Source organism: Brienomyrus brachyistius, chromosome 9 (genome assembly GCF_023856365.1).
Source record: "Brienomyrus brachyistius isolate T26 chromosome 9, BBRACH_0.4, whole genome shotgun sequence".
NCBI lineage: Eukaryota > Metazoa > Chordata > Actinopteri > Osteoglossiformes > Mormyridae > Brienomyrus > Brienomyrus brachyistius.
The window spans coordinates 14,697,325-14,724,426 of NC_064541.1; the positions used below are offsets into that span (position 1 = coordinate 14,697,325).

The 27,102-nt window shown below is 47.4% G+C and overlaps 2 protein-coding genes across 5 annotated transcripts; one reads left to right on the forward strand and one right to left on the reverse strand.

The window, feature by feature from the left end:
* Positions 1-36: 36 nt before the first annotated feature.
* Positions 37-11,129, reverse strand: ttk (ttk protein kinase). 2 transcript variants are annotated; one of them, XM_049024689.1, is made up of 25 exons: positions 11,008-11,129; positions 10,315-10,407; positions 9,994-10,231; positions 6,965-7,071; positions 6,714-6,881; positions 6,504-6,618; positions 6,304-6,385; positions 6,114-6,214; positions 5,600-5,696; positions 5,349-5,457; positions 5,037-5,259; positions 4,772-4,878; positions 4,539-4,682; positions 4,305-4,456; positions 3,481-3,611; positions 3,254-3,380; positions 3,075-3,167; positions 2,826-2,983; positions 2,563-2,714; positions 2,268-2,392; positions 2,115-2,189; positions 1,650-1,826; positions 1,475-1,571; positions 1,309-1,394; positions 37-502 (listed from the first exon to the last, which is right to left on the reverse strand). In XM_049024689.1, exons 2-25 carry the CDS (start codon positions 10,403-10,405, stop codon positions 416-418), a joined length of 3,042 nt encoding a protein of 1,013 aa, XP_048880646.1. In that variant the 5' UTR covers positions 10,406-10,407; positions 11,008-11,129; the 3' UTR covers positions 37-415. The 2 variants fall into 2 exon arrangements, with proteins under 2 accessions (XP_048880646.1, XP_048880647.1); XM_049024690.1 differs by lacking the exon at positions 11,008-11,129 and adding an exon at positions 10,660-10,813.
* A 645-nt stretch (positions 11,130-11,774) lies between these two features.
* Positions 11,775-20,783, forward strand: elovl4a (ELOVL fatty acid elongase 4a). Of its 3 annotated transcripts, none has more exons than XM_049024695.1 (7): positions 11,775-11,869; positions 13,443-13,529; positions 13,951-14,138; positions 14,378-14,458; positions 15,422-15,593; positions 17,059-17,186; positions 18,729-20,783. In XM_049024695.1, the coding sequence occupies exons 2-7, from the start codon at positions 13,463-13,465 to the stop codon at positions 19,011-19,013; spliced, it is 921 nt and encodes a 306-aa protein (XP_048880652.1). In that variant the 5' UTR covers positions 11,775-11,869; positions 13,443-13,462; the 3' UTR covers positions 19,014-20,783. The 3 variants fall into 3 exon arrangements, with proteins under 3 accessions (XP_048880652.1, XP_048880651.1, XP_048880653.1); XM_049024694.1 differs by having other exon boundaries at positions 11,778-12,021; XM_049024696.1 differs by lacking the exon at positions 11,775-11,869 and adding an exon at positions 13,026-13,044.
* The last annotated feature ends 6,319 nt before the right edge of the window (positions 20,784-27,102 follow it).

Sequence of the window (27,102 nt, forward strand, 5' to 3'; positions counted from 1 at the left end):
TACCAAGACAAGAAAAAACATTTAAACACTTTAAAATCCTCTTATATTAAGAGTTTATTTGTCAGAGGGTTGTAATTCAGTCAGAGTAAGAAATAAAACAAAGTATCATAGCAAATCAAAGAGTTACATGAAGACTGTACATGGTGTCCGCTAGCATAGCGGTCTTCTCATAGTGGTCTGACAGCACCTGCTAGAGCGGCCCCAGCAGGACACATGGAGCTGGAGGATCCAAGCTGAAACAGAGGTTCGTGAAACATGCACGTTCAACAAGGCCAGGAAGGCGTGTCTCCAGAAATGACTGGGTTTGAAAGGAACGTTTCTCAGGAGCGGGCATCTTCTGGGGGCTAAAGACGTGGCAGCTGGCCTTCCTCGGAACATGGCTGAGACGTAGGCGCCAAGCGGTCTGTGGAACACCTCACATCTTCCCGGATGTCTGGCTGGAAGCCTTCAGGCACTCGGACACATCCAGCCGCTTGCCGCTGTTGCACATCCGCGCCAGATTCTGCGGGAGGGAGGAAGAGAACATGAGACGGGTCACCACAGCTTTGGCAGGCGTGTCACGCCTGACCGCTCAAAGGAGACCAGTGATTGGAAGGTCAGCAATTCCCAGTGTGTTTTCACCACTGGGCCCCTGAGCAAAGTCCTTAATTATTGGGACCTCTCTACAATCCACCAGAGAAATCTTTGATAAGCACTGCCATTCTTGCAATGGTCACAATATCCTCAATGACCCATCTCACCCCTCCAATGGCCTCTTCAACCCCCTCCCACCTCAAAGGACACTCTGGAGTATTTTACAACAGCCGTTTACAGTTAAACCCACTGCACAACTCTAGGTAAAAGTTGCACTGTTTTGCACAGCAAATTTACTTATTATTTTCGTGTCCGTTTTGTGTGCAAAGCCGGTTTTGAGGTCTCAGTCAAACGCTGTTTTGTTTCATTGCGTTCCTGCGCACATTTTGAAATGACAAATGGCACCTTTCCATTGCTACCAAGATCCAAGCCATACTACGATGATAACTGTAATTATTCATTAGTAGTACTGCACATTCTGCAGTGGAAAATCAAAGCCAGCTGGAATCGCACTGTAACTAGACTGTCTTTGTGGTATGGCTCGGGTACGGGCTGGTTCCTGCGTTCCAGTGGAAAAGCGTCAAAAGTTTGACTTGACGTAACCCCCAGTTGCTCCAAGGACCGTCTAAACCCGTTTTCACAACTGCATGTCGCTTTTGCATATAAGCATCTGATGAACCCAGAAGAAGCACATGGTAAAAAGCAGTGCTTCACCCACTGGAGCCTGGTACTCACACTGGCTGCCCTGGCGATGCTGTTGGGGGACTGCAGAGCTGCCAGTTCATTAAGGATGCGCTGCAGGTCGGCGTTAGCCGGCTGAGCTGCAGGGGGAAGCATTACAGGCATGAGCTCAGGCCCAGTGAAAGCCCCGTGCACGTGTCACGCGTGTATGCATACATACGTGGATCGGGTGGCGATGGTGGCTGAAGCTGCAAGTACGGGTGACTTAGGAGCTCGGCTATGGAGATGCGTTCCTTAGGGTTCCTCACCAGACAGCGCTGAAAACATGGGCACACGTCACGTCACGGAACACACTGGCGAGACCCCCACGTCACCCCATCGCGCCTGTCGCCCACCTTCAGCACATCCAGCAGGTCCTTCTCGGCGACGTCGGGGAAGTCGATCTGGTGCGAGGGGTCGATGATGGCGTGGAGCTTGCTGATCTGGTTGGTGATGCTCTGGAAGGGTGTCTTCCCATAGGTCATGTAGTACAGGATGCAGCCCAGCGACCACACGTCACCCTTCGGGCTGATCTGGGAACAGGGAGACCGAATCAGAATCCTCTTTATCTCCCAAACAGAAACTGTTTAAAGTTACGGATTGCAGAGTACACAGATATAAATGTGATTTTCTGTCCATCCTCAACGCTATGAAGTAGGAGTGTAGAACTGTTCATGCGCGACCTACATCTGGACAGCACCCACCACTCCGCCAGCGTTGAGCGTATCCAGCTCCTCCCAAAACACTATAGTTACTGAACCCCCCCCCCCATAGAAAGCGGATGGGAATGATCACACCAAGGCTGCGGCTGGGGGCCTCACCTTAGAGCCGGGCTTCCCTCCCTTAGAGGACGTGTCTTTGATGGCCTCCGGTGGCATATAGCTCAGAGTGCCCAGCTGGAAGGACAGCAGAACCGGTGTGAGACGCTGACAGCCTCATACAGAACAACGCGGGCCCCAGGGACGCCCTCACACCTGCGAGTCTTTCACGATGCTCGTCACGTCTGGCTGGATGCGGTTGGCGATGCCAAAGTCGATGAGCTTCAGTGTGGCGTTCACAATCACGAAATTGGCCGGTTTCAAATCACTGTGGACGATTCCTGCAAGCAAACACAAAACAGTAGTGAATACAGCTTCGACTGATACCGGAACCGGTACTGAATACAGTGCCTGCAGAAGCTGGATTTAACAAGCGGGAATTAAGAACCTGCAGAGAAGATCATTACAGCACTTGGCTTTGGCTCACTCCACATGGTCAGTGGCTGCTCACCATGCCTGTGGATGGTCTGCACTGCCTCCAGCATGTTCTTCCAGTAGAGCTTCCTCTCTAGGGGGTTGACCTCCTTTCGGTTCCGCAGCCAGGTATTCAGGTCCAGGTTTCCACACTCCATCAGCATGTAGATGTAACTGTTTGTGATCTCGCTGGACCCAACACATACATAGTCTGAATTTAGGAACCGGGACCACATATGCTGTCTAATGATCCTCCACCCAGCAGGGCGGCGCTGTTTAAATGGCTGAGAGGTCACCCACTAGTCATAAAGCTTGATAATCTGATCGCTGTACTGCTGCAGGTGGTTAAGGTGCTCGATCTCATTTTTGTAGCTCGCCACCGTGTGGATGTCAGCCTCCTCCAGATTCACGTACTTCACGGCAAATAGCTGTTTACGGTGGTCCAACACCTGGTACACCTGCAATTACCCACAATGCTGGGAGATGAGTGCTGACCCCCGACTTACAGCCCTCAAACACTCATGGACTTAAGGTAAAAAAGGCCAGTACCTTACTGGATCCGCCTCGACCAATCATCTTCAGGATGAAGAACTGTTTGCCTTTGATTGTGATGGAGTCGTTCGAAAACGTAGCACCCAAACCCTGAAATGGCAGCACGGCCATATTCAATTTTGCCTGGTTATGGAAGGAGTATGTGCTGCCTGTCCACACAGGGTACACGATCTTACCTGAGGGGTCTGCGGCAGATGGCACATCTGGTTCAGAGGGGTGCAGGGCTGCTGGGAGGGGGCGGGGCCACGGGGCACTGTGCTGGGGGCACACTGAGGCAAGTTCCTTTGGACCGGAGTAGAGTAGCTTTGAAAGCCAATGGGAGAGGAGTGAGTCAGACTGACCAGGTCAAAGCTGCAAAATTCAGCTCAGCAGACATGACTGATCTCCCAGAATTCTCTCTCACCCGGTAGCACTGGGAGTTTTGTAGTTGGGCGTCTGACAGGTGAGGGTAGAGCTCCCTCTGGTGGCTGGCAGGAGGGAGGGTGCAGGGGTGGGGGTCTGGGTGGGCACAGAACTGAACGGTGCAGGCTTCTCCTGAGAGAACAACAGGCATCATTTGTAGAGCGCTGCACGCCCCCTGCTGGGGACCATCGTTAATAACACCACAGCAGCCTCTGGCCACTTCAGCCGAACAATCACATCAATGGCACCTTTCCACTGACATACAAGAACTGACCCAGGAGCTGTACTGCGAAGACAGACTAGCTACAGTACAGTTCCAGCTTTGATTTTCCACTGCAGAAGGGTCGGCTCGGTAAAGGCGTTGGCGGGTTTGGGGAGTGACTGTGGCGTAAACCGAGGAGACGCTTATTTACCGTTCACACCGAGTACATCATGGCGTGCAATTATGTCTTCTACTGTGTGCTAATTTCCTGTAGCACGTCGGTGAGAATAGCCATGTTATGCAAGTATCGAACACTAGTGGGATTAGCATTGGCTTGCTTAAATTATTACGTATCCATTCCGGAAATGCATCAATACATTACAATGTGAGACACTACTAATAATAAATAATATATAGAATATACACCTTTTCCTTTGGACAATCCATGCAAAAAAAAACACCAGTATCTCCATACATTTTAACTAATCAGATGATGATGACACAACCAGCTCCGTTTGGTTCCACTTTCAGCTGCCCATGTCAGCGCAGGTACAGCTCAGGAAGCTGAATTTTTGCACAATTTACTGTCATCTGTGCGTGTTGGGGGGGCACAGGGTACTGACCTCGGCAGATGGGTGTCTGTTGATCCGAGCCGGAATCTTCCAGTCCGTGGAGATCTCCTTACACATCGGTCTGTAGGGCCCCGAGCTCGAAGCACCTCCCTGGTTGCAACCCACCGTGTCCCGTGTCTCAGTCAACACACCAGCCGAACTTCCTAAAAAAAATATAAAACAAGCTTTAACACGCCAGGGCACATGTCTGACCAGACTGCCTGTTACACGCTGTAGCACACCAACCTGTTACATTCTCCTTGTCCTCTAGGGGGAGCAGCTGTGCTTTCCCTGCCTTTAAGTTCTGTAAAGCTGTCTCCAGTAGCTCAGTGGGTTTGGCGTTCGCTCCGAAGGCCCTATGTAGTATCAAAGCGCTTTTCTTTGCACTTCCTGTAGGGGGCAGTATGAGCATGCAAAAAAAAATGTCAGCGCCATTCTGAAATGCATTTACAGCGCTGGTGTATCAGTATAAATCATACCTTGAGAGAGTTCGAACTGTGCATGTGCGATATGCACGAAGGCAAACATCTTGCTGTTGGACCTTGCCACGATGAAATTATCCTGAGCTTCTTCTGGATCTTGAATCCTGCGTTAAAAACATCAGTGACCACTGTGCATCCTGCACAGACCTGACAGTTTACGGAACATGATTTGAAATGATTCGAAAGTCTGACAGTAAACTTAAGAGTGAGCCACCTACACCCAGTGTATTAAACCACAGCGGAAAGGCCATCGAGCACTTACGCTTTGAGCTCTGCAAACCGGACCAGCATCTTGGCGTAGCTCTCATTCTGGCTGTGCTTAGCCAGAGGCAGAGAAGACAAGACACGGGTGTAACCATCCATCAGCTTGGTCAGGAGGCTCGGATCGGTCTGGGGGTTGCCTCTTTTCTCCAGGTTCACCAGGTAGGTCTGGCACGCCTCCGGGGAGTTGGAGCTGAGGACCTGGTTTATACTTCCGGTGTTGTCTGTAAGCGTCATATAAAAAGCATGTAGCATCTAACGAAAGCATCCACCGATAAGCACAGCAGGAGACGGAGGGTTAAATCAGCATTACCTTCCGACAAGAGGGATCCTTTCCTCTCCGGCCTATGCAGGAGTGTGGTTGTGGAGTCCACAGACCCTGGATCCTCCCATGGTCGACCCTCAGGACTGATGGCTGACCGCTGCAACAGCAAAACAGAGCTCAGTGTGAGGTCACAAGTCTCCCCATCACTACAGTTACCACAAATTTAAGTTAGGTTTTCCAGTGCTACTTTAACCATTGTCATCCAGCCCCCATAATATCAAAAGGGGAAAAAGCAACACCTTCAGATTCAGCAGGGTGTACGAGTCCCCATCTCCGCTGCTTTTCTTGGATGAGGAGAGAGAAAAGGCAGGGTTGGCTTTAGGTCCGGATGCTCGCCTGAAAAGCCAGAAAAGATTCGTCATCGTCGCACCTTTTGGGACTAGCAGCAAGGCATTTGAGGTTTGGGGACATTTTAATGACACGTTGTGGACTAACATAGTGGACATGCTTCCCCAAGATGTGCCGAACGAGTCACCACAGCTGGCTTTTGAAGAAGATGTTTAGGATTTAATGTTTGCATGGCAAAACAAAACCTTTTCTCATGTAGAACACGGGTTGGGGTTATTTGCTTCACCAGAATGTAGCCGAGTTTTTGTGACAGAAGCCAGATACACAACATCAAATGAGGGAGTGTTAGCACTACACACACACACACACACACACGCGCGCGCGCACACAGACAGACAGACAGACAGACAGACAGACAGACAGACAGACACAGACACACACAGACGCTGACAAAAATCTGCCTACCAGTTTAAACTGCCTGGACCAGAACCATCGTTCTTCTTCACAGGCCTCCCATCATCATCATCCTCAGGGATGGGCAGGGGCACGAGGGGCACCCTGCCTGGCTGGAGAATGGGTAACGGGAGAAACGTCAGTGAGGTGAGCATGCATGTCCACCGGCTCCGTCAAGACGCCATGCAGGAATGCCGCGTACCATATTACTGGGCTTTTTCCGTTGGGAACTGGACCTCCAGCCCGGAAGTGGGTCCTCCAGGAAGCTGCTCTTCTGATCCATGCTGAAGGCCAGAGGGTAGAGCGGTTTGGTATCCAAAAAGGTAAGGAAGTTGGGGCAAGTCCACATTTTTTTGAATGCAGACGGATCTGAAGATCCCTCCAGGTCCACCTGCTACTCACCTAGAACAGAGAAAACCACCCAAATGCAGGTCCCCGGTGCCCTGGGATGGCCGGCGGCTCAGACAGGACTCAGGGTTGCTTTTTGTTGGGGCTTGTGTGACAGACAGCGTTGGTGCTAAAAGAGGAAGTCAGGATATTTCCAGAATGACCAGTCGCCCCCCCCCCCCCACCCAAAAAAAGGCAAGCAAACATTTTTGGTTTGTGACTGACTCAAATCGGCAGATCCAGCGAAAGAGGCGATGTTCTCCTTCTCCTCCTGGGGGAGCAGCTGAGCCTTCCCCGCCTTCAGGTTCTGCAAAGCTGTCTCCAGCAGCTCGGTTGGCTTTGCATTTGCCCCGAAGGCCCTCTGCAGTATCAAAGTGCTTTTCTTCACATTTCCTGTAGGGGGCAGTACAGGCTTGTGAAAACCAGGGTCATCCTGGATCGTGTCTATGGTGTGGACGGATTTGCGGAAGCCGCACCTCGAGAGAGCTCGAACTGCGCGTGTGCGATATGCACGAAGGCGAACATCTTGCTGTTGGACCTCGCCACGATGAAGCTGTCCTGAGCTTCATCCGGATCCTGAATCCTATAGCAAAAAGGACTGTGACTGACCAGAAATACACCATCTTGATAAATTCTCAATAAATGATCTGTCCACCAGTGATTTCTGTAAAAACGTTGCACATGACCATTAAGCTTACCAAGATACTGCTAAACAGGTAACATAGTCATCTCATTCGTCTCATTTAAATTTAACATATGCATTCATTACATTGACTAGGTTTTAATTATTCTGAAACTGTTTGGTCGAATGATAGAACAAAAGCAGAATTACGGCCATGAACCTGAACACATGGGGGAGGCCAGGATCTCAGACACTGGTTTTGAAGGGCCAAGGTCAGGTCAGGCTGGGGAGCATGCACTGGTACAGTGCGTTGCTGCACCCACCACATGAAGACGCACCTCAGGATCCCGGTTGGCGCTCCCCCAGGCCGATACGCAGTCCAGTCCCACCCACCAGAAATGGCCATCTATCGCAGCCAGCAGTTACGTGGGCATCTCTTTGGCTTGGTCCAGCTGCTCAGGTCCTCAGCAATGAGGATTCTGGGAGCCGGATCACCCTCGGGGCAATGCGCCACATGACCGTAGTGCCCTAACTGGCGCTCCCTCACAATGCAGGTAACGTGCCTCATTCGGGACTCCCTGAGCAACCACTCATTTAACACAAAGTGAAACCAGCAATACCCAAGGATTCTCCGAAGAGACGCAGTACCAAAGAAATCAAAGTCTTCATCTCCGGTCGCTGGATAGTGTCCATGCATCACAACCATACGACAAAAAAGGGAGCACCCGGATTCTAAAGATTTGGACCTTTGTCTTCTAACAGATACTAAGAGAACCACATACCCCTTTGCAGTGACTTCATGACCCCCATGTGCTCCCAATCGGTCTACTGATTTCATACGGAGAATAACCAGAGACATGAATGTTACTGCCGAGGAAAGTGAACCTCTCGACATGTTCCACATATTCTCTGCAGACACACTGCTGATAGCTCTGCCCAAGATGCCATTAAAGACTTGGCTCTTGGTTTTTATCCAGGACCTTCGGAAGCCCAGACACTCCGACTCCTCTCTCAGTGTCTCGAAAGCCTCCATTTATGCCATGAAGATCACAGCACTGTTGGTAAAGTCAAGGTCAGTGAATCTTTCTTCATTAATAGGCACTCAGTCCACGCATCGGTAAACATAGCAGGAGCAAGAACATTCCCATGATGAATCCCAGAATCCACCAGGAAGAACTCAGAGGCTCTGCCTCCATTCTGAACAGCACTCACAGTACCAGTGCACAGGCCGCCCATGATGTCCAGCAACTTTGGGGAGATACTGCGTAGTTTCAGGATGCCACACAGGGCAGCTCGATCAACTGAGTTTGATAGTATTGGCGTTTGCATTTGATGAGAGGCCTCAGTGCCAGAATGAGGTCGACGGTAAACTTCTTAGGCGTAAAACCAGACTGATTCAGTCACTGGTAGGCGAGCAGCTGATCAAAGATCCTGGTGAGGATGACCGCAGCAAGGACCTTACCCGGCACTGAGATCGGTGCTATCCCTCTGCGGTCGCTACAATCCAGGCAATCACCCTTCCACTTCCAGACAGATACAAAGTCCTGTTTTCCAGTCAGTTGGGATGATACACGTTTCCCAAATGAAGCAAAGTTTGCTTCCAATGCCAGGAGGACAGCCTCACCACCAGCCTGGAGAAGTTCACTCCAGATACCAAAGATCCCTGCAGCCTTCCCTACCCTCAGCTGGTTCACAGCTAAGTGGAGGATCAGCCTCGGGAACTGTGGGCCCAGAGATGTCAACATCCCAGCCAGAGGGTCAGTTTTAAACAGCTCCGCAAAGCAGCCGGCCCAGCGGGTCACAACTGCAGTGTCATCAGTTCCATCACCTGACTGTCCAAGAAACAGATTTGCAAAATGTTTCAGTTCCTCTGTAAGCATGACGTGGGTCGCTAGACCATAGATGGTGTGTCACTTGCTCACAGGTTCCTCTAGCAAATGGCTCCTTGCAGCCATCCATCTCAGTTTCCAATACAGACATCAAGCTGTGCACTGGGACTCCTCCCGATAAAATACAGGGTGGCCAGCGAGATGAAACAACTCTTTCTGGGAACACCAGCAACACCAACACAGCCCTTCAGGGTTGTGTCGCAAAAGGTCTCCCACATCACATTAGAACTGGCAGTCGCAACCAACATTGCAAGTTCCTCACAAAAACTGTAAGCAAACTTGGCACTTTTGTAGACTTTCTGGAGGAGCCTCCAGCATCTGCCCAGGAGGATATGATCGATCTGCAGTATTGGAGTACCAACAATGTAGCTCAGGGCGATGGAACCAGGATCCAACGACTTGTGAACCTGATCTTTTGCTAAATCAAGGACCATGGAGCCACTATCACACTGGTCACCAGACCCATGGGGACTGACAGAATCCTCATAGCCAGCCCTGTCAGTGCCAGTGGACGCACTGAAGTTACCTCGTGGACATCCATCAACCACTCAGTAAAGCTGCAAATAAAATGTGTATCTCACCGAGACAACACTTACCACGCATACACAGAAACAACATACAACACATTCAGAGGGTGCCTTAATCTGGGACTCATAATATGCTTGTTGAAAGGGGTGACATCGGATACCTTCTGGAGGAGCTAATCCACCATAGCAACAATTACTCCCTGATTATGGCAGCCATCAGAGTGACCAGACCAATAATAGGCATCTCAGAGAGTGTGCCCCCACTGAAATGCGGAGTTTACAAAGTTCCTCTGACAGCAGGGGAACACCCCCCACAAAACCTCACAAATTTCTCCCTGCAAATGGTCCTCCAACTTGGGGGGGGGGTGTTCCCCAGCTGTCAAAGGAACTTTGCAATGTAAACTTCCAGATGCAGTTTAACATCATACCTAGAACCAAGCATGTCCGAAAGACTACTGAGCACTCACGCTTTGAGCTCTGCAAACCGGACCAGCATCTTGGCATAGCTCTCATTCTGACTGTGCTTGTCCAGAGGCAGACAGGAGAACACGCGAGTGTAGCCATCCATCAGCTTGGTCAGGAGGCTCGGATCGGTCTGAGGGTTGCCTCTCTTCTCCAGGTTCACCAGGTACGTCAGGCATGCCTCCGGTGAGTTGAAGCTGAGGACCTGGTAGATGTCATCTGTTTGTTTTGGACTGATGTCATCTGTCACACATAAATATGGTTAAATCAACCACCTGTAACAACCGTCATGGCCATCAAAGAGGAGAGTGAAGGACCAAACCAACCATCAGAGAGAAATGTAGATTTAATATTTTTCAGCTTCTGGCACAACAGAGCAAACTGCAACATTCTGTCCGTCTTCTCCTCATTCTCCATATCTGGAAATCAGGCAGCAAAATCAAACTGTGAGATGCAGTACGAGATCGAACATACTAAGAACATTAAATAATACCAATAAAGCAAAAGAGCCAATTTTAGGAATCTTTGTACCACAACGCAAATAATGAAAAAACATTGACACGTTACAGAAGCTTCACAACAATACTCAGGTTGAAATCAAACAACACAGTTGACCTCAACTTTTATAATTATTACGTATTAAGTTAGCCATCATCGGCAGCATAACTTACTTATTCAACAACAAATCAATCTGCCATGTGTTAAAACAGATTTATTCAGCTTACTAGCAGCTAACTATCATCTTCTCAAATGTTTATGCAATAACTAGGTGGGTGGGCGAGTAACTAAACAACTCCTCGTCAACCTGTTCTGAACAATTCAGCTCTTAAATGAACCGAAACGTCTGCTAGAGGAGCATTTATCAGTCAGTTATTTCTGTAAAACTGAATTAGCCTCGTGACTGGTTAGTTTTTTTACGGTTAAGGAATAATTACCACATCAAATAAGAACTGAAAATAACATTCCAATGCCATTCATTTTAACTGAACTACGGATAATATGTAATTTTGTGTACTTACCGATACGATCCTATGCTTTAAAGGTATTTCTTTCAAATACAAAAAAAAGAAAACACAGCACTTTACATCGAGCTATTCTTCGGGCAGCAGGTTTCAAAATCGCCACTTCCGGCCGGGCCGGGCGCTCATTGGTTAGTTCGTATTCCCAAACATGCGTGACGTAATATATGACGATATCGCGACACTTTCCGTGATTTCGTTCCTCTTTTCCATAGTATAGACCGAATAGATATGATATAGACTTAGTTCTCTTTTAAATTAAGATTTGTCGTTTACACTTGTAACTTGTTTTGTATTGCCCAGCTATCTGGAAGTGTTATAGCAAGTGTTAACCAGCCCGACGTCTCACTTTCATTTATATGAATTAATTTTCCTCTTTCTATAATGCAGATAGATACCAGTTCATATATTGCCACTAGCTCATTATGCATATAATGAAATATTTAAAGAAGAAACTCATGGAACATGTCTGTGTTCACTTACATGCTGAAAATGCTAATCGAACCAGAGGAGAAAATTCTGGGTGACAAAAGGCGCATAATCCCTTCAGGACTATGAGTCAATTTTGTATTGTTAGGCATGTCGTTCACTATTAATTGCAAAACGGTCGCCTTGCAAAACGGTGTCACTGCGCGTCCTTTTAAATGCCACTGCTGGGTGATTTTAAATGGACAGAGGCGCACTTGGCAGAGCAGACTCCGCATCTCACGATGGATGGAGCCCCGTGGTCCCCTGTCCCAGTCCCCTGCCCCGCTGTCATCCCCGCATGCGCGGCGCGCCGTCGGGGCTCCGCTCTCCAGGCGTTTGGGTTAGAGCCGCAGCGTTGGGTGCACCATCATCGCTCGGCTGCCAGTTTTTGCTGGTGCGGTTTACCTCTGTCTGTTTCGCTGCATCTGACTCTTATGCACTTAAAAGGTGCCATATTTCCGTTTCTTTCCGCTATATGGTGTCCTAAATTATATTCGATTGACCTTGCCTTGAATGTCATCATAAAAATAATTTATTTTTTTTAAGGTAAGGAAACCGAATTTATTCTCATTGTGATGCCTTACATTTCAGCCTGCGGCATTAGACGCACTATGTATTATTTTAGTTTTTTTTTACGAATTTAAGACATTTGAGCGACGTATTTGTGATCGGAAGCTATAGGAATGGAAATCCAGTAAAATATGCGTACGATGTGGCGAATGTCACACACAGCAATCCTCGTCGTTGATGCTGGTTGTTTACTTAAAACGGAGAGATTATGGGAGATGGGTCTTGAATTTCGGACCCTATAATACTCTCCAACTTAACGTTGCCCAGATATACATGCTCTGTATCAATACGCCACCTTTGTGGCTATTATAGAATGACATATTGTTAAATATAACGGGCTCCCTAAATTTTCCCGTCTTGTGACGCTAGGTCTCTAAATAAAAGGCTTTTTAGAGCAGATGGCAGAACACTTGATCGCAAGCCTGGTATCTGCCCGTGCTTCTTATCCGGTGTGGGGGCGGGGGCATTTTTACTATAAATACGAACGCAAATCTTAATTTTCTCTTTCTGTCGTAGTAATTAAGCTATAGGCTTGTTGTGGCCGTATGGAAACAATGATTTTGTGTATTGTTGACCGTGCACAGTTTGCTCATGAGTTTCAGCTGTACGTCTACCGCAGTTACTGTTCCGCACAGATGCGCCGGCGTCTCTTTGTGCGCGCTGAGCCGCCGCAGTTGCACGCCCATGTAGTCCGCTTTACTCAAGATTAGCTGTGTCCTCTGCTGTGCCATCGGAGTGTCTTGGCCGTCGTGGGTTAATGAAAAGCAATGTGTTGGCTCGAATTAAAGATACGGGAAATACATCAGCTTCTTAGCAATACTATGAGCTCTGATACAATTGATTTTCAATGATGCGGCCATTTCAATACGCACCACCCTTTGCACGTCTACAGGAGAGACAGAAATAGCGGTTACACACAAGTAAAAGTCAAGATGGACACTCGTTTATACACATGACGGAACTCAAGATGGAAACCCATTTCCACACCTGTATTGTGAAGTCAGTGTAGTCTTGTTTCGTCTTTGATTTACACAGTCATTACCCTGTGTAGGGTATGACATTTTCTCTGTGGGAACCATCCTGCTTTATTCAGAGTTAAAAATGTCAGAGGGATGGTATTCAGCTACATAAAACCATGACTTGTTTTACTAGTGAGGCTATCTGTGTGTTCAGCTAGGGTAGGGTGTCACAAATGTACTCTGGGTGTTGAGGGACAGGCCAAGAGGCTTACCATGTGAAATACTACAATCCTTCTCTGTCTTTATACCATAATGAGGAAGGTAATTTCATAAGTCTAGCCAACATTCCTGTACAAATGTGAACATAGAGAGTGTCTTACAAAAGGCCCCATACAGTCCAGGGTTACTGGGTCATGCTTCTGTGCTGTTGTTTTGCAGGATCATCAGCATACTACAACATGGAGATTGTAAGCAACTTATTAAATGACACCATAGAGTTCTACAAATGGAGCCTTACCATTGCAGGTGAATTCCTGTTTCCTTGCTTTTCCCTGCGTATGTGTTCCCATGTCTGGAGGTTTGTACAACACCTGCTGACTTTTAACAAAGTGCTCAGCATGTTACTGATTCAGTGCTAGTTTGTGTAAGTGCTATCTAAGTGCTCCACCGGAGGCGCTGCTCAGCCATGTTCCCCTGCTCGTGAAGCGAGGCTTCCTGTAGTCCCAGTGTTCCTATCTCTGTGCTTCACCTGGTTGTGGGTGGTTTAGCCGGCCCTGTGGGTTATGACTCGCCCAACACTGGAGACCGTGCTGGTCTAGAATGTTCTTCTTAGACATCGTTATCCATGGAGATAGAGCAGTTGCAAACGGAGTTCTGTAGTTATGGTAATAATGGCGCCACTAAGGACGTTTGCCTTTGCGTCTATGTGTGTGTATCTGCGTCATAGACAAACGTGTGGAGAAATGGCCATTGATGGGGTCTCCCCTGCCCACACTGACCATCAGCTCGCTCTACCTGCTCTTCCTCTGGCTTGGACCCAAGTTCATGCAGCATCGGGAGCCTTTCCAGCTGCGGAAGACTCTCATCGTCTACAACTTCAGTATGGTGGTCCTCAACTTCTTCATCTGGAAGGAGGTGGGAGCTACTTTTGTCTCTATGAGAAAAAGAGGATGGGAAGAAGGTGAATGGAGCTTAGGAGATGTCAACCTACCACAAAAAGAGGGGGACGGACGAGAATAACGAGACAGAACTCGTAGTATGGGGGATGGTCGTCTTGGTAGCTTGTCAACAGAATTAACCCCAGAGTAAGACATGTAGGTGTGCGGATGGTGGCCTCGATGAGCAGATAAACCAGCCTGTTGCTCTGTTTCCAGCTCTTCCTGTCCACGCGGGCAGCGGGCTACAGCTACCTGTGTCAGCCAGTCAACTACACGGATGACGAGAATGAAGTGCGGGTGAGCGAGCATGCATGTGTGTGCCCGTCCGTAATGAGCAGTGTGGCCGTAATGACCTTTACGGCAGCATCCTGGCCTGCTCCGCTCTACAGTAAAACGGTCCCCATGCACCCAGTACTACTGAGTGCTGATGTTGGGAGGGAGTTGGAGGTTTTAGGACCATGTTGGGAAACAGTTATTGTGTGCACTGACCAGCTAGGTGTGGCCCTCACTGCACTGCTTAACGTTGGTTCCCCTTGGCTTACAATGGCCTCTGACTGACAGCAGTGGGTAATCCCATCTGCAGTGTCCAAAGCCTCATTTCCCAATGGCCTCCTCAGCATCTCCTGCCCCTCGAGTGTCACAGCTGATTCTTTCCTCCCTGGTTAACCAGGTCATTTTAGGCCCTACTGGGCTGGTGTGGGCGTCACTAGTGTAAATTAAGGCCAGCTTCTGGCCCTTATCCCCATTTATTATCTCTTGGCAGAATATGTGCATACGTAGAGGCTGAGGTGAATTCGAGTGATTTTACTATAATCTCTGTGCATACTGGATCACTGCAGTGTTCTGAAATCACTTTCAGATCTGTGTACACTGGATCACTGCAGTGTTCTGAAATCACTGTCAGATCTGTGCACACTGGATCACTGCAGTGTTCTGAAATCACTGTCAGATCTGTGCACACTGGATCACTGCAGTGTTCTGAAATCGCTGTAATCTTTGCATACTGGATCACTGCGGTGTCCTGAAATCACTGTCAGATCTGTGCACACTGGATCACTGCAGTGTTCTGAAATCGCTGTAATCTTTGCATACTGGATCACTGCGGTGTCCTGAAATCACTGTCAGATCTGTGCACACTGGATCACTGCAGTGTTCTGAAATCGCTGTCATCTTTGCATACACTGGGTCATTGCAGCGCTTTGATTTGACCATCTGTGAACTCGTCTGACGTGTTTCACTACATCTGCTGTTTTCTACCAGGTGGCAGCAGCCCTCTGGTGGTACTATGTGTCAAAAGGTGTGGAGTACCTGGACACTGTCTTCTTCATCCTGCGTAAGAAGTTCAACCAAGTCAGCTTTCTGCACGTGTACCACCACTGCTCCATGTTCACTCTCTGGTGGATTGGCATCAAGTGGGTGGCTGGAGGGCAATGTGAGTATTATTCTCTGCATGGGGAGCATTCCTAATATGGGAATACAGGAGAGGGGGCAGCATATTTCCTATTCCTAATATGGGCATGCAAGAGAAAGGGTAGCTTATGTACCATTCCTAATATGGCCATAGAGGGGGTGGGACAGTGTATGTACAATTCCTAATGTGGGAATACAAGTGAGGGGACAGTGTGAGTAATATTCATTTTACAGCCATATAGGGGTCGGGACAGTGTGTGTCACATTCCTATTATGGACATGTATTAGAGTGGATAAAACACCTAATAAATCTTTCATAACCTGAAATGGTATAAAGCAAAGAAATTAATTTTTATGGGAGTTTTTTTTTTGAGCATTTCTAAACTGAAAAAATAACCTACCAAATACCACATAAAACCTAATATAACACTCAGAGCAGGAATGACACGATAAATATGCAGCCTATATAAAGGAAAAATAATGTACGTACAGTGTACCAGAATTTATACAGTATGCGTTGCTTAACAACAAGGATACGTTAGGAGAATTGCGTCATTACATAGTTTTGCTGTTGTTAAAACATCATAGAGTGTACTTGCACTAACCGAGATGGTACAGCCTACTACACCCCTAGGCTATATGGTATAGCCTAAATACCAATAAAAATGACAGTAAATACATAAACCAGTAACAGTTGTTTATTATTATCACATAATATATACTCTACATTACTGTTTGTACTATACTTTTATACGACCGGCAGCACAGTAGGTTTGTTTACACCAGCATCACCAACACACTGAGCTACGATGTTATGACAGCCACAATGCAACTGGGCACTGGGAATTTTCAGCACCGTCGTATATGCAGTTCAATGCTATTTTCACTTTTTTCTTTTTCCGTAAGAGGGAAGATCCTTTTCAGATTGCTTTCGGTTAGCGAAAACAGGTGCTTATGTAGGTCTTCTGTAAAGGCGAAGTGGTGTAAAGCGAATGTTTCTTAAAGCGGGGGATACCTGTATACGTATCCTTCCTAATATGGGCATACAGGAGAATGGGCAGTATGTGAATGTTTCCTAATATGGGCATACAGGAGAATGGGCAGTATGTGAATGTTTCCTAATATGGGCATACAGGGGAGGAGACAGTATGTGAATGTTTCCTAATATGGGCATACAGGGGAGGAGACAGTATATGAATGTTTCCTAATATGGGCATACAGGGGAGGAGACAGTATGTGAATGTTTTCTAATATGGGCATACAGGGGAGGAGACAGTATGTGAATGTTTCCTAATATGGGCATACAGGGGAGGAGACGGTATGTGTCTTATTCCTAATATGGGCATGTAAGAAAGCAGTGTGAATATCATTACCATCTTCAGCATGATGGGCAGGGGACATATTAGATGACGTCTCCAGCGATACGTCCACGTGGAGGACATGCAATTTGTTATGACCTTTCTATCCTTTTCCGTGTCTGCTGGCAGCCTTTTTCGGTGCACACCTCAACGCCGCCATTCACGTCGTCATGTACCTTTACTACGGTCTGGCCGCCTTTGGGCCCAAGATCCAGAAGTACCTGTGGTGGAAGAAGTATCTGACCATCATCCAAATGGTGAGCACTCCGCAGAACCAGGCCTCTCAGAAAGGCCAGGGGTTTCATTTACACAAGAGTGAGTAGGTACTAAAAGTATGCAGGTGTGCAAGAAAAAGTCCGATTTCTAACACATGCGAGCAGTGTTCTCTTTATGAATCGCATTCTACCTGGAATTGCGCGCACGTGGATCAGCCTCATATTCCGCCTTCTACACACCCACAGTTTGCCATAAATGGTCATTGCAAAACACGGCATGAATATTGATGTGTACAAATTAAGCCAAGTGGTCAACGCAAAATACCTCATGAATATTTAAGCCGACAAATTAAGGCCGATAAACGTTTACTCATCATGGCAACCGAAAGGCAGTGCAAGAACGGAGACTTTTCTGAAACAGAGATCGAGGTGCTTGTGAGTGAGGTGGACATGAGGGAAAAAACATTTTGTTTAGTGGCCACGGCAGTGGGGCGACAGACAGGGAAAAAAATGCAGCAAACGGCAACACGTTGCAGATAATCTCACTGTTAATCTCGCTGTTAATGCAGTGAGAGCAGCAAACAGGACGGCACATGACATAAAAAAAGGTGTGATCTGAAGGTGATTGCAGTGGTAAGGCCATTTCTGTTACCGGTGGGGGTTAGGGTACATCAGTGTTGGTGGCCGGGTCCTGCTGATGCAGACACAACGACATGCATTAATTGCACCAATTCTAATTGCCGATGAACAGAAACAAATAATTGCAGTGCTGGTGACGTTTCAGCGACACTAAAAGATCGTGTTCAAGAAAACCTTTGCCTTGCTGTCTTTACAAACAGCATTACATCGTGCCCTAGCTTCACGCCTTGTCCGAATGATCATGATCATGTCCACCACTGATATATTTTTATATCTGCTCAAGACAGCGCTGATGAAATGCTACAGGTCTAGTTTGTTGTAAGATATTTTACAATTGAAAAGTCCTTATGGAATAATTATGGCTCACTATCACAAATATAATCTCTTTTTTTTTTTATAAAGTGGATGAAATTAAATGCTTGTGTTATGACTCACTATCTGCTAGCACAATGCATCATTATATGTGTAATGATGCCATTCACATTTTTCCTACAATCTGGCTTCAATCTACGCATGGCTCAGAGTTTCCGGACAGATATCCACATTCTGCCGTTTGTTTCCATAGATCGAAGCGTTTGCGTGGGAAGTGGCATACACCTCCTTCAGGTCCCGTTTTGTGGGTACGCAATGGTTATAAGTGAGACCTCAGAAAACCAGGGAGGGAGCAGCAGGAGTCTGGTCCTCCCAGCGGAGGAGCCAGGAACCAGGCTGAGTGTAGTCCTTCTAGCTGAAAGATCTTCTCCTTAATGATTGTCTCATCGTTTGAAGTTTGCTGCCACCTGTCTCTGCTCGTAATTGCCATCAGTGATTGATGTTCTCTAAATATGGTCAGATTGTCCCCCCTCCCCCACGGCAATAAACACATTGACCCTCAGAGATATCCGAATGCCGCCTGCCTTCTTTCCTTCTCACCGTTTCACGTCCCTCTGCCTTCCCGTCCCTCAGATCCAGTTCCACGTGACCATCGGACACACGGCCGTCTCCCTCTACATCGACTGTGCCTTCCCCCACTGGATGCACTGGGCCCTGATCGGTTACGCCATCACCTTCATCATTCTCTTCGGCAACTTCTACTATCAAACGTACCGCCGGCAGCCACGCCGGGAAGCCCCCTCCAAGGCCGCCGCCAACGGTATGACCGCAGCAGCCAACGGCGCCGTCAAGGTGGAAGAGAAGCCAGCCGTCGAGAATGGGAGGAAGAGGAAGAAGAGCAGACCCAAGCATGATTAAGGATGCCTGTGGAACAGGCCTTCCTGTGAACATCCAGAGGATTGTGGGTCTGGGAGAAGGGGCAGGGGTGTGCTTTCTTTATACGCCCCCTGGTGGTGGGTGTGAGTAGGACTGTGACTACCCCAAGGGAGGAGGAGCTGTGGTGGCTGTTGAATGCTGGGGTCACGTCACCCCAATGTATCGTTAACATCCGTTTGAAAATGAAGGCGATGCCGTCTCCCTTTTCCTCTTTCCCTTTATGGAAGTCAGGGGGTTTTTATTTGATGCGGAAGGTTTCTAGAAGGATCCAAGAATACATGACACACACATGCACACACAGCCCAAGTGAAGATGGCTTTCCTAGCCCAGCAGTTACTCCGAACTTGTCGTTATTGCTCCCCGTATGTTCTCTATTCTCTTCTCCCTGCAGCTGTTAACGTCATTTATTTTAGCGTAAATGTAACGTGACCGTCTGATCCCCGCCCACCCGTGTCCTCGATTCCCTCACGTGACCCAGAACGACGAGACCGCAGCAGGAGACGTCCGCTTACCGAATCTCACCAAAGACCGTCGCTCAGAGAGTCGCGCCCTCCGCAGCCACGTCGGCCTTCCGTCCGCGCGGCTCGCCGTGATTGCTTGAGACGCAGCATGTGACCCGTGATGCGTCCCGTCGGGATGATCCTCCGTGTCTGTTCTGTAGTTCCGTCTGGTGCAGTGTCCGCCCTCTCGCTGTCATGCTTTCACTGATCCCACGGCTGCCTCCTCTGTTCTTGCCATGATGGTGAAGGTGATTATCAGCCACCGTGACAGTGACTGTGTTCCTGGTGCCTCTGCATGTCCAGAACACCTCTGAACGAACACAGACAATGATACATCCTTCGTTTTTCTGGGCTAATATAATTTCTAATGCTTCTTGTGTAATCTTTTGTAATGCATCTCACAGACTCTATGTATTTAAAGCCTGGATGACTTTCCTGGGCTAACATTCATTCTGCTTTATGTATAATGTTTCCGAACTAATGTTTATTTAACGTCTGTATAACATTTCTTCACAGCCGTCAGCTAATCAGTCTCCTAAAGAGAGCAACTCCATTCACACCAGTGTGAAGTCCTCCACCTCTTTCCTCCATCCTCCCCTTCTCTATTATTCTGTCTATTCCTCTCCCTCTGTATCCCTCCATCATTAAGAACGAAAGGCAGGGAAACCTTACCTTTTCTGCGATGAGGCAGATGACCCATCCCATCTTTTATTCAATGTCCATGTCACTGCCAGCTAGGTGCTGTGCCTGCATCCATAGCGAACAGGCGGACAGTAAAACTGGACAGGTCAATCTGCAGGTAGGTGGTCAGCCTGCATGGCTCAGCCTGCCGGCAAATGTCACGTATGTCTTTGTGAGCCCCCGGTTTAGGGGGCCGGGTCGCCTTGCCCAGTTCCTACACTGACCTCTCCAGCCATACTGCATCCCCTTGGTCAGTGTTTCCCAACCTGCACCTTGGGACCAGAGGAGAGTCCACGTTTTTACAACTACCAAGAGCTGGGTAGGAGCAAAAATGCAGACCGTCTGTTGGTCCCCGAGGACCAGGCTGGGAAACGCTGCCCTTAAGTCTGTGAAAAACCAACTTAAACATCTGCTGTATCTTTGTATCTTACTGTATGTAAAGGTAGATTTTGGAATGACACTTGGATCGATTTTTTTGTTGTGTTTGCCGTGTAAGATATTGAGCAAAAACTCATCGACATCCCAGCCTGCTACACACACCTTTGAAATAAAAATAACGATTGCAGATGCGGTTCTGTGTCTTTGGCCTGTTTCCATCTTTCACTTCTGCCAGAGAATTGAAATCAACATCCCAATTGAAACTGCAAGTGATCACGCAGGGGAGCGTACGCTGTTCACAGATCGCCTCCTGTGGTCTCCTAGTCCTGGACCAGGTTCAGCACCAGCTCCAGCAGAGGTACAGGGGCACATTCTGGCTTCTCAGCTGTCTTCATAGTTCAGTTTATAAATTTTTAAATAGATTTTTGCATTATTTTCTTTTCAAATCCAGTTTAGTTTTAGTTTTCAGTGTAGCTTTATTAGCTTTTAATTTAAAGATAAATTTCAGTTTAGCTTTTAGCATATTTTACTTCCTTTAAACTTTAGTCATTTCTCGAAGTAGACGAAGTTGAAGAGCTATTGTGTCTGATCTTCAGTCCTACATGAAGACACTGTGCACATTATATACTAATGTCCTAAAAGCGGGCAAAGCGTGTTCCAGGTATTATTCATGGTAATTAAAGATAAACAAATCATTACTTTAGATAAAGAGTATTAAAACTATTTTTGATGCTTGTTTATTTTATTTCATTTTATTTTGAAGCTATATTTATAGTTTTCATTTAGTTGCATTTTTTTCACATTTTATTTCATTTTTGCACAAAAATCATATGATTTTCGTTTTAGGGAACCGTGATTAACCCTGAGAGCCTCAGTGGTTAGTGAGATCCAGGTAGAGCAGGTGCATTGTAAACTCCAAGTAGCACGCATGTCTCTGCACCCAGGTGTGGCACAGCTCTGCAGGGGCAGAGGAGCCCTCAAGGTGCTGATCAGCAGCTGAGAGCTGAAGGGCCGTCTAATGCCATGCCTGAGATTAATTACCCCTATGGAATATCTGTTTGCTGAAGTTTTCTGTACTGGAACTGGTGGGACTTGAAGATGCCGCAACACCGTCTGCAGAATCAACTAAACTGAAACTAAAACACGAATCTGCACCCTAAAACAATCTGAAGTTTGTCCAAAAGTGTCTGCTTCTGCCAAGCCAGTGACTCCTGCACCCAGTGATGTCATAATGTTCTTGTATAGCCGCTTTGGAAAATAATCTCCTTTTCTACCCCCTTGTGGTAGAAACAGGCACTGCCCTGTAATAAAATAGGAAACGTCATTACTTATGGTAATCCAGGGTAAAATGGTAATAAATACACTAATAGGTCAAATGCTGTGAACACCATGCAATCACACATACAGTGTATGTGCATGTTGAACATCCTATTCCAAAACCAAAGGCATTAATATGGTGTTGGTCCCCTTTTGATGCTGTAAAATCCTCCACTCTTTTGGGAAGTCGTTCCACTAGATTTTCAGCCCATTCAGCCACATAAGCATTAGTGAGGCTGGGCGAGTTGGCATTCCATTTCATCCTGAAGGTGTTCAGTGGGATTGAGGTCAGGGCTCTGGGTAGGCCAGTCAAATTCTTCCATGCTAATCTCACCAAATCATGGATTCAGTGGTAGATAGTTCCAGTCTAGAAAGTAAAAATGCAAACCAAGATTTTGTTTCAACCAACCAGTTGAGTATAAAGAGTCATAATCGCCTAGTTGGTTGAAACAAAATCTTGGTTTGGATTTTGACTTTGTGGACTGGAACTATAGATCTCTGCATGGATCCACTTCGGATGCTTTGCGCAGAGGAGCGCAGTCATGCTGGGTCTTCCTCAAAGTGTTGCCACAAAGTTGGAAGCACACAATTGTCTAAAATGTCTTTGTATGCTGATGAATTAAGATTAATCTTCATTGGAAACAAGGGACTGTGCTCTCATCAAGGCAGGTCGTCTTCTCCTGGCATCCATGAGACCCAGCTTTGATCATGAGACGCCCAGACAGTGAAGTGTGTGAAGTGTGACTTGTCCCTCCAAAGAACACGCTTCCCCTGCTCCACTCCAATGGCAACATGCTTTTCATCAGTTGAGTTGATGCTTGTTGCTGCGCATGACAACTTGACCATGGAAACTCTCACGTTCTCATGCTGACTGTGCTTACTGAGGCAGCGTCAATCTCTGCTGCCCGTAACTTGATTCGGGAGTGAAATCGTTGTCATTTGGAGTAGGGCTGCTGCTCCTCCGCATCGAGAGGAGCCAGATGTGGTGGCTCGGGCATCTGATTAGGATGCCTCCTGGACGCCTCCCTGGTGAGGTGTTCTGGGAATGTCCCACTGGGAGGAGACCCCGGGGAAGACCCAGGACACGCTGGAGAAACCGTGTCTCTCGGCTGGCCTGGGAACACCTCGGGATTCCCCCGGAGGAGCTGGATGAAGTAGCTGGGGAGAGGGAAGTCTGGGTTTCCCTGCTTAGACTGCTGCCCCGTGACCCGACCCGGATACGCCGTAGAGGATGGATAGATGGATGGATGACTGCAATCACAGATCTTTGTGGAGACCTGAAAAATGGTCACCACAATGTCAAAATAACAGGTTTTTATCACATTGTGGGGGACATTTGGTCCCCCACAATATAGTATTAACCTAATCCACTCATACACATTCACACACTCTTATACACACACACACACACACACACACACACCATATTCCAGCTATATTTGCTATAACCCGACGTTTCTCAATCCTGTCCTCAGGGATCTTCAGATGGTCTGGTAGGGAGCTGGGAGGGAGCTAAAACACGGAACTGGATTGAAAAACACTGCTATAAACAGCTCCCTCACATCATCTCACACTGCCTTCTGGCTGATTGACCACCGATGACCAGATGGCGGCGGCGTCTGTCCTGCTGTTTCACCAGCAGAGGGTGCTGTTTTCACATTTCCTGCTCCTTCGCTGACGACCAAATCTGCTGATGACAACGAGGGAGCCCCTAGCCTCCCCCCACCCTCCCGGAGAGCAGCGCTGTAGAAACAAAGGTTTCCATGGCATCGGTACACAGAGCCGGGCAATGTCTCCCCTCTGATGAAATCTCTTCACCCTGCATAGCCTTCTCCCACACGGCTGTCCTGAGTACATGTTTAAAAATATGTGCACATAAATTTGGACATTAAAGGGCCTCTTGTTTTGTTCCAGGCAAGGGGAAAGGGAAGGTTGCTGTTTTAGGATAAGGAGGAAAAAAAGACATTAAAAAAAAATCTCCTGAAGGAACCACCGTAAACACATTCCTGGTCAGTTTGTGCCCTGGTCACATGAGGTAAAGCTCTTCCTGCTGGTAAATCCATTTCACTGAACTGAATTCGAATCTGATAGACAGACATAGGAATTATTTAATCTATTTAGGGACTCTGAGTCACTTTAATTGTCCTAATTACTCTTAATTTACCTAAATTAAGGGCTCTATGATGTCAATGGGAACATGATGTGTGGTTGTATGTCTTTCGGAGGTTAGATATTCCGTCAGAAAGGACATGAGACCCACGAGAGAGAGTCACCATGGGCCTGGATACTCCCGCAGTCACACGTAACACACGTATCGTAAGTCACTGGCTATCCACCGTGTAGCCAGGACGGGAAGGATTAAACTGAAACAACACGTGCAGAAAGAGCAGAACCTCTCCCAGGACTATTAGGGCAATATAGAAGCCTTGTAGGATTGGCCTGTGATAGGTCACATCCTGGTGCAACGCAGTCGCGGCACGTGATGAAACTGGTGACATCAGCATGAGAAAACGCACCTTGATTTTATTCAAATGGGAAATAACATCCATCCTTTTTCTTTCAGGGCTTGTACAGTTTGGGTTCAGTCATCCGGGGCTAATCCCAGGAAGCTTAGAACATAAGGAAGGACGGCACCCTGGAAGGGACACACACACACACACACACACACACACTCACACATAAACAGATCAGGTATCTATATCATTGTGGGGACTCTCAATTCATTTCTATGGGCAAAACCCTAACTATAACAATCTTAACCTCTACTCAGCCCTAACCTTAACCATACGTAACCAAACAAAATACAAGAATTTTGGCATTTTTAGTTTTTTGATTGCAGTCACAGACTTTTATAAAATTGGGTTACGCCTTGTGGGAACTGAAAAAATGGTCCCTACATTTGGTCCCAACAATGTAATATATGCATGACCACACCTGCACACATGGAGTTTATTGGCTTAAACCAACAAACACATTTTCCTTACATCATCTACATACAATGGCTTTCAGCAATGGCTTTGTCTCCTATCACACTGTATGTCCTCCAAACCTTGACAGCCACATGGCTCACATTTATATAATCTCCCCTCTCAGGCTAATCACACCCCACTGCCTATAGATGCAAAATTAGTTTCTGTCTGTCCTGCAAACTTCAGGCCTCCGGCTCAGGAGCACAGCCCTGACCTCCTGCACTGCAGGGCATATTCCCTTACATAATGGAGAAATTAATGGTTGTCGGCACTCTCATAATGAGGGCAATGGCATCTGCTGCTTCGGGTTTCGCAGCTGTGATGCAGGGATTCCTGTCAATCAATTCCCCGCACTCCCAGCCTCCAGGCCCCCAGTCATGTGACCTACCCTTCCCCTGGAATCCACCCCCGCCCTCCTACCATGTCACAGACAGCTGGAGTCTGACTCCAGAAAGACCAGGCCGTCCTTGAGCCCAAGTCTGAAGACAGGGGCGTAATAAGGACGGTGGCTGGTATCTAGGTGCATCCTGGGAAGTTCCAGACCCTATTTAGGGTGGCTGCATCCCTCCAATTGTTTTGTCTCAGTCCCCCAAGAAATATAAAATATATGCATTTCACACAACCCATCTGAAATTTTTTCATGCCACCCTTCATAAAAATTTTGTTTGGGACGTAGGGTAGTGGGGGGGAAGTGACAGACATTCGGTGACAGGAGTCCTTCAAAACGACACTGGTGACCGGACAGGGGCTGGGTCTCGCCGGGGTGCTGCACCCTGCAGGCACCTTCGCAGCAAGATTCACAGCACAGAGACGTTACGTAAGATTTATGTGCGCCCGCTGCGTGCACAAAAGCTTGTTTGCCATTACACTGAAATATCCCCCAGCCCCCGCCTCCAGAACAGGCTTCACTAAACAACCCCCCCACACTCATCATGGATATGACCAATCTGAGCTTTCCCATGAGTCCTTGATGCTATAAAAGGTCTACAGACCAGCAAATGGTTCCCGGGATTATACCTCCCCACTAGGGATTCATTACACCCCACACTAGAGGACGAGGGCTGTGTCGAAATTCAGGTGCTGCATCCTTCTTAGGCTGCATCTGAAGACCGAATGAGCCACAGCAGACTGACAAGGCCATCCTTCAAACGCTCCTTCCAAATGCATCCTAATTCTTTTATTATTCTTTTGCAGATATGCCAAGACTACAAAGGCTTTCATAGACTGCATCCTTTCGAAGGATGCGAGACATGATTTCGGACACAGCCAAGATGAGAAAATTCCCATTATGTCACACGCAAAAAGCGAAATCGTTGTCATTTGGAACACGCGCCGATCACGGTGAATATGATTAAACTGTATGAATCTTTCTGCATGGCTAATTGGCTTCTTTTCACAAGGAAGCCTACACAGACAGGGGCAGCACCTTACCTGTCAATGCTACACTCTTGCACTCTACAGGCTCAGACAAGAAAGTAGGCGGTGCTCATACAGGAAGGTCACAGATAGGTTCATGGAAGTTGTAGTTCCCAGCCTGTGGGTTTGTTGAGTACATTGTGCAACCTATATCAAATAGCTTACTATTACTACTACTATATTTTACACTCTGGGTACACCTTGATAAACCCCTTACCCTTGCCACAAGCAGTACATATGGGAGCATGTTTAATTCACTTCTGGGTTTCCTTCTTTTAATGAGCAAATCACGTGACATTATGCAAAACAGCTGAGTGCTGATTGGAGGAAAAACACTGTGCCTCTCTTAGCAACCAGCTAAAAACCAAGAACGATGAGGCTGCACCGTAGCCAGCAGATGAGATACCTTGACTGATTAATCTCTTCCTCCCCCATGAAAGATCATGTGACTAACACGACAGACATCAGACCAACTTTATAGTTATGGATTTTTTTTTTCGCTGTGGTTTCAATCCACATTATTCCTGTTAGATTTCATGCAGGTAGTTTGGGTTACTGGTGCTGTGGAGTTTTGTTTTACTGATTTACCATTCAAGCAAAGCTGTGCTATTTCAGTTTTATAAAAGGCTTTGGTTGGGATAGGTAACCTAAGACTGATGGTCCCTGGAGTCCGCTGTCTTGGTGTTGCGGTGGTAGATGTGGGGGTGGCTGGGGGTGTATGTTGCCATGGTGACGGCAGGGCGGGGCTCCAGCTTTCATTGGCTGGGTACTAAATACTCTGATGTGGTATTTGTCTCTCATGTTTTTGAA

What these genes read in the sequence shown, in the direction of transcription:
- ttk (XM_049024689.1), bottom strand. Translation starts at nt 10,405, where the DNA reads ATGGAGAATGAGGAGAAGACGGACAGAATGTTGCAGTTTGCTCTGTTG. An exon ending in GCAGTTCGAGCTCTCTCGAG is followed by an intron (nt 6,882 to 6,964) that starts GTGCGGCTTCCG and finishes TGCCCCCTACAG; the next exon opens with GAAATGTGAAGAAAAGCACT. An exon ending in GGAAAAAGCCCAGTAATATG is followed by an intron (nt 6,215 to 6,303) that starts GTACGCGGCATT and finishes CCCATTCTCCAG; the next exon opens with CCAGGCAGGGTGCCCCTCGT.
- elovl4a (XM_049024695.1), top strand. Translation starts at nt 13,463, where the DNA reads ATGGAGATTGTAAGCAACTTATTAAATGACACCATAGAGTTCTACAAA. An exon ending in ATGACGAGAATGAAGTGCGG is followed by an intron (nt 14,459 to 15,421) that starts GTGAGCGAGCAT and finishes GTTTTCTACCAG; the next exon opens with GTGGCAGCAGCCCTCTGGTG. An exon ending in GTGGGTGGCTGGAGGGCAAT is followed by an intron (nt 15,594 to 17,058) that starts GTGAGTATTATT and finishes GTCTGCTGGCAG; the next exon opens with CCTTTTTCGGTGCACACCTC.